The sequence below is a fragment of the Dromiciops gliroides genome, chromosome 3, assembly GCF_019393635.1.
Source record: "Dromiciops gliroides isolate mDroGli1 chromosome 3, mDroGli1.pri, whole genome shotgun sequence".
NCBI lineage: Eukaryota > Metazoa > Chordata > Mammalia > Microbiotheria > Microbiotheriidae > Dromiciops > Dromiciops gliroides.
This window is the reverse complement of record NC_057863.1, coordinates 162,511,937-162,524,387: the sequence shown is the minus strand read 5'-3', so window position 1 is coordinate 162,524,387 and position 12,451 is coordinate 162,511,937. Positions and strand designations below refer to the sequence as shown.

General features: G+C 37.5%; 1 protein-coding gene across 3 annotated transcripts in view; it reads right to left on the bottom strand.

Annotated features, from left to right (window-relative positions):
• TPP2 (tripeptidyl peptidase 2) overlaps nucleotides 1-12,243 on the bottom strand; it is an 84,471-nt gene extending 72,228 nt beyond the window's left edge. For all 3 annotated transcript variants that reach the window (XM_043994780.1, XM_043994781.1, XM_043994782.1), the window contains exons 1-4: nucleotides 11,931-12,243; nucleotides 4,292-4,420; nucleotides 2,340-2,435; nucleotides 697-801 (exon numbers count right to left, since the gene is read on the bottom strand). In XM_043994780.1, coding sequence (XP_043850715.1) covers nucleotides 697-801; nucleotides 2,340-2,435; nucleotides 4,292-4,420; nucleotides 11,931-12,095 — 495 coding nt within the window. In that variant the 5' untranslated portion in view covers nucleotides 12,096-12,243. The remainder of the gene's footprint in view (nucleotides 1-696; nucleotides 802-2,339; nucleotides 2,436-4,291; nucleotides 4,421-11,930) is intronic.
• Between the last annotated feature and the right edge of the window lie 208 nt (nucleotides 12,244-12,451).

Sequence of the window (12,451 nt, the reverse complement as noted above, 5' to 3'; positions counted from 1 at the left end):
CAAACTTGCTTTCTATATTTAATCACAGAATTAGTGTGAAAATAAAATGAAATCTGAGCTCATCAAAAAATAACTGTTACACAATTATATTTTGGGGGGGGGGGCTAATTTTTTCAAAAAGACAGAGTTGCTACAAATACTTAGTATTGTCCTAAGTGTTTAAAAAGTATCTCTCCTAATGCTTAGTGAAAGGAAAGATAATTCTCAAATGTGTCAAAGTCGATTGTTTTAGTCTTGTCCTTTAATATAATAATTTTCCATTATTTAAAAATATTATCTCCCAATGAAAATGTGGCGAAACAGGATTGTTTTTAATTATTAGGATACAAATGAAGTGAAACCAAGACCCCAATTTTAAAGTCCTGTACAATATTATATTACATAAGATCTCTGACCAAGTAGTTTAAGACACAGAGTCCATATCAACTTTAAGAGGAATGGTGTTGGGGGCAGCCAAGGGGAGCAGTGGATAGAGCACCCGCCCTGGATTCAGGAGGACCTGAGTTCAAATCCAACCTCAGACACTTGACAGTTACTAGCTATGTGATCCTTGGCAATTGCCCCACCAAAAAAAAAAAAAAAAAAAGAGGAATGGTGTTATAATTGCTTTTTAAAAAAACTTCTAAAAATAGAATTTTCATTCCCTAAGGAAGCATATTCTTTACCAATATTTCTATTTAAACTATTAGCACCAACTTGAGAAGAAGAGCTGTTAACAGCATCAAACTCTTCCTGTTTCCTACAGGCTTCTGCAAGTGCAACTCTATGAACAGGGTCCCAAATTTTTTCCTTACGTTCTTTCTGAAAAACAAAGAAATTTCCTGAAAATTTTACAATACATTTTTATTATTCTAGACAATTTTATTTGCAAATCTCATTACTATTACATTTGGATGCCTTACACAATTAACACAGGCAAACAAAATGTTTGTAAAGTTAGCAAGGCTATAAATCAAGTAATAAATAAAGATAAAAAGTAATAAATAAATAAATAAAAAGTAATGAATAAAGATAAAAAGATTTATGGCATTATATTTTAAGAAACTGAGTGTCCTATGTTTATTCAATTACCACCACTCCAATTATTCCAAATCAAAATTTGCTATTTCCAAATCAAAATGCTATTTCAAATTCAAATTACTTAAATAAGAAATTATAGTTTTAATTAAAAATATGAACTGTGACCATCTATAGTAACTGACAACTAATGAATCACAAGGAATGTAATAAGCAATTAACAGCATTTAGTACTGAGTTTTTCAATAATTTTAAACTTTTACAAAATTTTAGAAAATTATTTTGACTTCACAGAATAATAGTTGAATATATATGGAAATACCCTGAACACCTCCATTACTGCCCATATTTTCCACACTGACATTTAGTTGGTATTAGCTAAGCTTCAAGTCTGATAATGGCATGACTTATCTGAACAAAACAAAACTAGCAATAGATGCAATTTTTTTTAATTAAATGATTTAGATAAATATTAAAAATTTTAATTAAATAAATTAGTTTTTAAAAACATGTATAAATTGTACTTTTCAATATCAAATGAAATTTTAAATGTAAAAAGGACCTAACTAGTTAAAAAAAAAAGCCTACTCCAAACAATACTCTAGCCCTATTTGATTACATTGAGCTCTGTAATCACCACATCAAAATCTTAGGATTAATGTGCAATTCAATATGCCACTGGAAGGAAAACTGGGTTCATTAATTTTTTAAATGCAATTTTTAAACAAAGTTTACCAAAAAACTGAGTGAATTATTTGTAGCTTGCATATAGTATACAGTTTTTATATAGCATATGAGCTCCCAATTAAACTGTAATTAAAGAACTAAAATAGTACAGGCAAATACTAAGTTCCCTTTCCAGGTCTCTCCACTACTTCTACTAATAATGCATTCTTTTTTTTTTTTTAAATGCATTCTTTATAATAGCAATTTCTTATTTTTCCAACACTAGACAAAGTTCATGAAAGTTACAACTATCGAGAAAGATCAATAAGGAAGATGATAAGAAGTTGCAATATGGGGGACTAAGTCAGAACACAAGAAGAAAAGGAGAATATAGTTCCTAAAAAAGGTAGCATTCATCTATTCTTGCAAAGACCTTTAACTCTTAGACTTCTCTCTAACAACAATAATGGTTGGCATTCTAAAGAAAGCAAAAACACTAATGTTGATGGGAGATTATAAAGAGAAAACATTTTCAAGTGGAAGTGAGGATTCATCAAGGTAAAAAAGGAAGGCAAATATGGTATTCATTGGCATTAACTCTTATTCATTAGCATTAACTCTTAATATGTATGGAAGTGATAAGTATAATACATTACCTGCATCCTCTCTTTAAGAGCTTTAGGATAGAAGTCATAACCATTTTTTATACCAATATGGTATTTGCCGGAGGGATTTGTCCAAGTTATTGGAATCTATGAAGGAAAAAAGTGAAATAATTTGTCTTCGATTAAATGTTATCTCTTAATTACACACTGTTCTATGAAACTGAGATTAGGAAGAATGTTATTGTAATGACAAATCTGATCTAAATGTGACAATAAGCTGGTTAGACTAGGCCTTCTTTCATATGGAGAAGGGGAGACATATAAAGACAAGTGGTGTAAATGATTACTATCTGAGTTCAGATACTGATACCAAAAGATTCTCTAAACCCTGAGTTCTGCCTTACCTGATCTACTAACAACTGCTGTATTTAAAAGTATCTATGGTTTGCTTACCATTTGAAGGTGCTACAGATCTCTTTTCCTATCTCATATGAAGTTGCAAAAATCCCAAAACCTTCATGCTATCTGGAACCATTCTAAATAGAACAAGCTGCCTATCTACGTACATAAAATTTTCCAGGACCTCACCAAAGTTAGGCCCGTGAACGGTGATGAGGTAGATACATATCTTGTACTCTTTGAGTATGAAGTTAAACCAATATTATTTGTGGAATCAATCTTCTTACTTTATAAAAAGGTATCCCCTAAATTTTCCTAACTTCTTAAATAATCAACAGTTTAGTTTTTTCCCTTTTCCCCTTAATTTTAGTGTTACCAGTTGTTTATGTCACTATGCTTAACTAACAATCTTCTAACTCTCCTGTTTGTTGTTTTAAACTACTACATGCAAGAAAACCATTTATTCAATGACCTTATCATTTAAGAGATAGAGTTGAAAGGTACCTTGGAGAGTCTAACATCAAATACTGAGTAATGAATGATTTTGTTTAAAAAAAAAACAAGAAAAATCCCTCATGTAAAAATTACTCTCTGGTTTCAAGCAGTTAAGAATAATATTAACTTATGAAAATACTAAGTGATTGGAGGAAAGTGCGAAGTATGGAGCATGCTTGAAAAAAGAAGTGATTTCCTCCCTTCTTAGAGGAACTATGGGTATGAAACACTAGAAAATGTCAGAATTTTCTGCTGCCAGTTTTGCTTAACTTTTCTTCCCCTTTCTCTTTTAAATTGTTCAATCTCTAAGTTACTATATTATTCATCTCTCAGATTTGTAATATTTTCTTAGACTTCTCATTCTCTCTCAACGGATCTGATCAGTAATTCAACCTTGCTGTTTCTATTATATCCAACTCCTCCTCTTTACTTACATAACTACTACTTCACAGTTCAAGCCCTCATCATCTCTTACCTGGACTACTGCCAATGCCCTAACTGTCTTGCCCTATTCCAATTCACCCTCCACACAGATGCCAAAATGACCATTTCACTCCCCTACTCAAAACTCCAGTAGCTTCCAATCATCTCTAGGAAAAAAAAAAACCCAAACCTCTCTGTTGTGCTTTTGAAGCCCTTCACAACTTGGCCTCAATCTATCCTTCCAACCTGAGTTTATATTACTCCCCTTCCCACAATCTGGTTTTGAAAAACTAGACTTCTCTCTGTTCTTCACATAGAGTACAACATGTACTCTCTCCATACCTCTGCACTGGCCACCCTACATGCCTGTTAACTCCCTCCTGCCTCATCTCTCTATAAAAGAATCCTTCAATACCCAGCTCAAGCACCATCTTTTTACATAATGCCTTTTCTGAACTGTACAAGTCACTTAGTTTCCTTATTCATAAAATGGAGATAATAATAGCACCTATCTTCCTAGGGTGGTTGTGAGGATAAAATGAGATAATATTTACAAAGCACTTTGCAAACTTTAAAATGCTCTATAAATGCTATCATCATCATACCATAGGTAGCCTGAAGTGATATTTTAAAGACACCAAGAATATAACAGAGAGAAGTAACAATAACAATAAATGAGGTATTACCTTAAGAGTTCTTCCTGAAAGTCCAACAATTTCCCCATCTTTTGATTCTACTATTGTAGAAGTATTCACATCACCACTTCCTGTTGTATCTATGATATCAATGATTTTAGGTTTCCCATCAGTAGTAATCTGAAAAACAAGAAATAATTTTTATGAGTTCAAACTTTTAGTTGAGAAAAATTACTATATTTTGTACTTAGGTATGATATTAGAAAAAAAGTCAAGAAACCCCAAATGACCAGGATTCTTATAACTGGATTTAAAAAAAAATAAATCTCTAAGTAAAAAGATTGATAAATCCCAACTAGACTATTCAATTATAAACACATTACTGAATAGATTTACTGTATGGAAGTAATAAAGCTTTGGACAGGTATAATGTAACAGGACACTGTGTGTGTGTACTTTTTTTACAAACTTTCTTCTTTTACAACATGACTAATATGGAAATAGGTTTTATATGACTACACCTATATAGCCTCAAATTGCTTACTATCTTGGGGGTAAGGGGGTGGAAAGGAGAAAGGGAGATAATCTGGAACTCAAAATTTTATTTAAAAAAATGATAAAAACAAAAACAAAAAATAAATGTTATGGGGCAGCTAGGTGGTAGTGGATAAAGCCCTCAATTCAGGAGGACCTGAGTTCAAATCTGGCTTCAAACACTTGACATTTACTAGCTGTGTGACCCTGGGCAAGGAATTAGTAATGGGAGGGGGAAACATCAAGAGACACAGAGAGGGGAACTGAAAAAACATGTGATAGTTTTCAACAAATCTGGATGATCCAGTTAGAGCACATGCTAAATAAACAACATGGTAAAAATTATATGCTTGTTTTATATGTAATGTGGAAAAAGGCGTTCCCACAACTATTAAAAAATGCTTATTGTCCTTTGTCTTATAAGTCACAAAAAAACCCTTCCAGTGCCCTAGCTAAGCTATAGATTAGAAAACGCATCAATGACAAAACAGACATGAATATTTCCAGGAAGAAAAGATGGAAGCAGTAATATGAAGGAAGTTTGCTGTAATGTATTCTTATTTCAATCCATTTTACTTATACAAGAATTTCACAGCAAACCTTCATGGATATATAGCTTAGTTATGAGAAGCAGCACTGGTGTGTGGAAGGAGCATCAGATTTGCAGTCAAGAGAATCCTAGGTCCCAAATCCACATTTTTTATGATCATAGACAAGTCACAATCTCTTAGCACGTTTCCTCATGTGTCAAGTGGGTATAATATCCATAGTACCTATTTCACTGCACTGTTTTAAGGATAAACAAAATTATGTTAAGTACTAGGTAAACTTTAAAAGTTATATAACTATTTGCTACTATGCAAATAAAGGAGTTCCTGAAAAGCTGTGGGCAATCTAACTTCCTATAAATGGGTTCATTTCCCTAGGTGACTTAGATTTAAAAGTTGATTTATGTTTGTTTTGATAAGTTGAAAGTAGCTTTCTAATTTATTACCTGATAAGCCAGATAAACAATTTCAAAAACTGTTTGAATTCTAATAATTCTAACAACTTTGTCTAGAATTACATCTAAGGGGCAGCTAGGTGGCGCAGGAGATAAAGCACTGACCCTGAATTCAGGAGTACCTGAGTTCAAATTCGACCTCAAACACTTGACATTTACTAGCTGTGTGACCCTGGGCAAGTAAGTCACTTAACCCTCATTGCCCCCCCCCATTAGATCTTAGTGATAGGGCTTGAGAGGCTCTCTTTTGAATCAAGTACCTAAGCTTTAGTACCCAAATATCATGGTGTCTATTTTCACTACTCAAGGCCTTTTATAAATTTTCTTTCAGGTTTTTGTCAAGGTTATTGGATTAATGAACCCACCTCCCCACCAAGTGAAGTATTACTGTTATTTTTTTTTCCTAAGTCAGTGCTGAATTCTTTCACAAGTTTTCAATAGCTGTCAAAGAAAAAGGTCAAACATTCATTTGCTACCTAGGTTCCATCAAAAAAAAAAAAATCACAGATTTTAGAGTTGAGAGTCCAGAAGTTAATCATCTTGTCTAGATGACATAAGCAAATACACATAACAAGTGACAAAGGCAAAATTTCTGACTCAAAGGCTAGTTCTCTTTTCCCTGTACCATTGGCAAGTATTTGAAAGAGTGCTTTTTTTTTTTTTTAAAAAGAGACATTTCTCAAAGAAATATTTAACAGGAAATAAGAGCCTAATGCCTATCACAGTGGATCTCCACCTTAACCTACCTAACTGCTACTTCTCTATACACACCTTGCATTCAGGCTGGTCTCATAGTTCCAAGAATGTAACACTTTGAACACTGGTCTTCTACCCTGGAACTTACTTTGTTCCTCAATGCAAATTCTGCCTCAGGCCCCACTTCCTTCTGGAAGTCTATGATAACTTACTAGTCTGCATAGCATCTGAAAGCCTACGTTTAAAGTATGGGGAGGGGGGCGCTAGGTGTCGCAGTGGATAAAGCACTGGCCCTGGATTTCAGGAGGACCTGAGTTCAAATCCAGCCTCAGACACTTGACACTTACTAGCTGTGTGACCTTGGGCAAGTCACTTAGCCCTCATTGCCCTGCAAAAATAAATGAATGAATGAAGTATATGGGAGCAGCTAGGTGGTGCAGTGGATAGAGCGCTGGCCCTGAGTTCAAATCCGGCCTCAGATGCTTGACACTAGCTGTGTGACCCTGGGCAAGTCACTTAACCCCAATTACCTCCCCAACAAATAAATAAAGTATGTGGAATCTGTTTTATGTATGGTTTTGTATTTACCTATTTATGCAAATGTCTCCACAGAATTATCAAATCTAGGCAACGATCATATCTCAAGCACCTACTCTTTGCCAGGCACCATAAAGCATTGGGAAAACACAGACACACAGAAAAAGAAAAAGAAAAAGAAAAAGAAAAAGCTGCTGCCAAGGGGTTACTCATAAGTCTAATGGCAGCTATAATCACAGAAGGAAGGCACTTGCATTTAGGGTGATTCCTAAAAGCTTCTTGTAGAAGGAAGAATTTTAGTTGGGACTAATAGGAAGTCAAGGAAGCCAGAGATGGAAATGAAGCGAAAATTCCAAGCATGGAGGGACAGCCAATGAAAATACCCAGTCAAGAGATGGAATGTATTGTATAAGGAATGGCAAGACAACCAGTGTCACTGGATTGAAAATGGAGGGGACTGGGGGCAGCTAGATGGCACAGTGAATAAAGCAGCAGCCCTGGATTCAGGAGAACCTGAGTTCAAATCTGGCCTCAGACACTTGACACTTACTAGCTGTGTGACCCTGGGCAAGTCACTTAACCCTCATTGCCCCATACAAAACAAAACAAAACAAAACAAAAAAAGAAAAGAAAAAGAAAAAAGAAAGAAAATGGTAGGGACTAAAGTGCAAGAAGACTGGAAAGGTAGGGAGGAATCAGATTATAAAGTGTTTTAAAAGGCAAACAATTTGATCCTTAATCAAATACAAAACGTAAGCTCCTTGAGAACAGAATTGTTTTGCTTTTGTCTTCATATATATAGCATCTAACACAGTGGCCAGGACATAGTATGTGTTTAATAAAAGTTGGCTGATTGACTGTATAATGGAACTTGACCCATAGTAAGTGTTCAAGTATTTGATGATTTATTAAAAGATTTTATTTCTCTTCCTCTCTTCAGCTGTTCTATTCTCTGCCCCCCCCCGAAAAATGTCAGAAAAGACACCAAAACAGCCTTTACTTTTATAGTTCCCAATTACAATACATTGCCTTATACTTTTACTTTAGATTTAAAAAAAAGGAAAACAAGGAAAAAATCTTTTAAAAAAATCTAAAAAGCAAAATGTTTATATTTGAAAGATAACTTTATTGCAAATTACTTCAATGTTTTGATGGTGATCTTAACAGGTTTCATGGATTCAACTATAACCTGCATGCAGATTACTCCCAGATTTTTATAGCTAGACCCAATCTCTCTCCTGAAATCTAATTTAAGAATACATTGTGAATTCCTTATTTGACATTTCAACTGGAGGTATTAAGGCATCTCAAAATTCAACATTGTCCAAAACAGAATTCATTACATTTTCCCCTAAACTACTTACTTTTCTAAATTCCTTATTTTTGGTTCAGGGTGCCAGCATTCTTCCAGTCAATCCTTTGTGATCCTCAAAGTCACCATTATCAACCTTTACCTTCCAATCAATTGCTAATTCTTGCTGACTCTCCAAAGCATTTCTTACCTCTCTTCTTTCCACTCACAAGTTACTGCTCTAGTAAGGACCATATCACCTTGGACTATTAGAATTGCTCTCTTGCCTCCCCCCCACTCCCCACTCTCCAATTCATACACCACAGAGTGCCAGTTCTGACCATGTCACATCCTGCTCAAGAAACTCTAGTGGCTTCCTCCCGATTCAAAGATATAACATAAATTACAGTTTCAATTTTTCACAGTCTGCCTCTAGCCTACCTTCTTGGGCTTATCACATTTAATTCACCTTTAAATACTCCATGTTCCAGCCAAATTAGTCTATTTCTTGTTCCTGATAAGTGATATTCTATGTCTCACTTCTTTTGTACAAGCTGCCACCCATGACTGGAATGCACTCTTTATTCCCATCCACATAAAAGAATTCCTACCTTCCTTCAATGTACAGCTTCTATAGAATACCTAGCCTGATGACTACCCCAGAAATTACTTTATATATAGTTTGTATTTTATTTTCCATTTACATATTAACCCCAGCAATCATCTTTAAAACAGGAATTGTTTCATTTTTGTCTTTTTGTCAGAGTACAGCATATAGGCATTTAGTAAATAAATGCCTTTTGAACTGAGTTGTCCTTTTACAGAACTTTCATAATAAAAGTTCCTAGAAAAGTCTAGATTTGTTTGATTTCATCATTTTCTCTATCATCTTATTATTTATCTATTATGTTAACATGCCAAGTGTATAATCTAATAAAGATTTAAGCTGAGGATACTATGTTTAAGACCCACAACAAATCTCTGCCAATAAATACTACTACTTTAAAAATGAGTGATTAAATAACACCATTTTTCTTAAGCACTTTAAAGACATATATAATTAATATTCACCTATAATTAATTTTCAAAGCAATCCTAGGGAAGCAAACATTACTGTTGCTTTATGGGAAGGAAAAAAAGAACAAGGAAACAATTTGACAAACAGGTTCATTTCTATATTCATTCAAGTCAAGAAACATCTATTAAGCACTTACAAAGGGCAAAGTATTATATGGGGATACAAAGATAAGAAAATTAAATTCTTTGCCCTCAAGGATCTTACATTCTAAAGAGTTAAAAAACAGAATATTAGAGTGGCTTCTAAAGGTCTTCATTTCTTAAACTTTTTTGACCCTCTTATTACTGTGATAAGGCAAGCTAACCAGTGTTCCTCAGCCCTTAATAAAATTCATTAAAGCTAATGGGAAGACTGGTGTTCTCAATGAGAATACTAAGGAGGTGATTTCTGAAGTTTTTTTTTTTTAAATTAGTGTTATGGCAATTGTGAAATATTAAATACTTCAACAGATCCTGCAAACAATCTGGAGCACTTTTAGAAATTAACAATAACTCCTAGCATTATATTTTGAGTTGTTAGGATCACAGGATTGTATAGACTTATAAATAGAAGGGAACTCAGCGGTAAAATCTGGTTTAAAATCTCTCATTTTACAGTTAAGGCATCTGAGACACAGAAAACACAAAAAAACACACAAAAACCAAGGTTTTACAATTCGTTGTTTCTAAATCCAGAGCTTTAAAGATCGCAAAGTAATTTACAAACATTGCTCCATTTATCCTAACCACGACTGAGAGGTAGGAGATATGATTAACCTCATTTTACCGATAAGGAAATCGAGGTTAAGTAACATGCCGAGGGTCACAATGCTAGTGTCCCAGGCTGTATTTGAACTCAGGTGTTCCTGATTTTGGATACAGTGTACTATTCAAGGAGCTGCATTGTTTCCTAATGAGGAAGCTCACTAAGCTCTTCACTCCTGCTACAACACCCAGAACGAAAGCTGCTAGTTCCCTAAACCTTCACTCTTTACTCTCACCAAGGATACCATGAGGTCAAAACGCAAGAAAACTGGGGGAGGAACAATATTTAGTTACAAAGTTCACCCTCCTCTCCTAAAAAGAAAAAACAAAAAACTCTGGACTAGACTTCAACTAGATTCTTCAGCCCCTGCGCTTGGCAGCTGTTACAAAAGTATTAGTGTTGAGTCCTTAAGAACTAGCCGGGGGGGAGGGGGGGGCCCGGCTAGCTGGCTCAGTGGTAAAGCACCGGCCCTGGATTCAGGAGTACCTGGGTTCAAATCCACTTGATACTTACTAGCTGTGTGACCCTGGGCAAGTCACTTAACCCCCATTGCCCCGCAAAAAGAAAAAAAAAGAACTAGTTGGGGAAATAAGAAGTGCGTTTAATAACTTTGGAACAAAAGTAAGTAAACGATATAAAGTAGCAAAAAATAATACAAAGTCTGGAAGGAATGTCAAGTAACAGAGTGATCAAAAGGAGTGTTTAGTCAGGATGTTTTCTTTTTAGGCGGGTTTGTTTCTTTATCCATTGTATGCAAAGAAAAAAAGCTCTTCTCTGAAGAGTGTTACTGTCCAGCAAATCCCATATCTTGTAAACTTTAAATGCTTTTTTTAGTCAGAATGCTTGTAACTATTATAAATGTAAGAGACATTCTTTCATTTGCATTCTATCTTTTCTCTAAAGATTTCTTTCTCAAGGCTTGGTATAATAAACTTCTAAAAGATTTAAAACTCGCTTTCTCCCCCACGTTAACAAGAAAACCCTCCTAGGAACAAAACTCAAAATCTTATTCAATTTATCCATCCCAAATAAAACACAGGAATTTATAGTACTTTCATTTTATTTCGCCATTTTATCTTATGCAACACAGACCCAAAACAGACCGTAGAAAAAAGAAAAGCACGGGCTTATGATTTAAAACAAAACCAAAAACCAGGATGGACAAAACTACTTGAAGTTAACTTCCCGGAAACTGCCTACTCTAAAGATAGCTTAATGGAAACCTCATTTTCACATTAAATGCAGGCTCTTCAACAACTGTCCCCACTCACCCGCCGCCTCCCCCCCAAAAACCCCCGCACAAACAAAAACCAGGATCTTCAAAGAGACACTCTTCGTTTGTACTACCCAATCAATCGACAGGCTCCTTCCCGCCACCCTCAGCAGTTAAGACACTGAAAAAATAGAAACCCCGATTATTCGTTGTGTCCAGGCGCTTCAGACCCGAGAGGGTCACTAGGCAAGGAGGGGTGGTGACCCTTGGGCACAAGTCACTGAGGACCTGCGAGCCCGCCACCCCGCTAGAGTATATTTCAAGCGCACCCTCCGGCCCCCCCTTTCCTTGCACTCCCGGGAGCCCCGGACATCCCCCGAGCCCACGGCGGGCGCGCGAGGACCAGTCCCCACCCGCGGCCCTGCGCGAGATGCTGTCCTCCCCTCCTTCCGCACACAGCGGCCGCGACCCTGGCAGCCTCCGCGGCGCCCGAGAGGCCGCGTCCCCGTCTCCCCTTCCCCGACAGCCCCTCCCTCGTTGCGCCGGGCCTCTAGCGCCCCATCCCCGGGGCTGCGGCCTTCGGGGCTCCCTCACCTGCATGCCCTGAGCCCCCGGGTCTACCCCGGTGTCCAACACGGCGATGACCACCCCTCGCCCATCGTACTCCGGGTAACGGGCGAGAAACGAAGCGGCCCCGGTCTCCTTTTTCGGGAGAAGCCCGTGAAAGGGGAACGGCTCCTCAGTCGCAGCGGTGGCCATGGATAGGAGGCGCGAGGACGAGGACGAGGCAAACTGCCAGGCGGCGCGCGGAGGAGCTCGAGGACACCCTGCGGCTGGGGATGGGGGCGGAGAGAGGAGGCGGGGAGTCCCGGGCCCCCGGCTGGCCAGCCAGTCCCTTCCATGCAGCGGCGCGCGCGGCAGAGCGCGAGACCGCGGCGTGCCCGAGAGGAGGGACCGCGCGGCCGGGCCAGCCAGTCACCAGCGGCAACGCAAGCAAGAGGCGACGCGCGTCGGCGCGTGACGTCAGCCGGAGCGTTTCCATGCCTACGGCGGGGTGGGAAGGTGGCAATTGGGAGGAGCTGAGTGTCTCGAAACCTACAACCCCGGGAACCTGG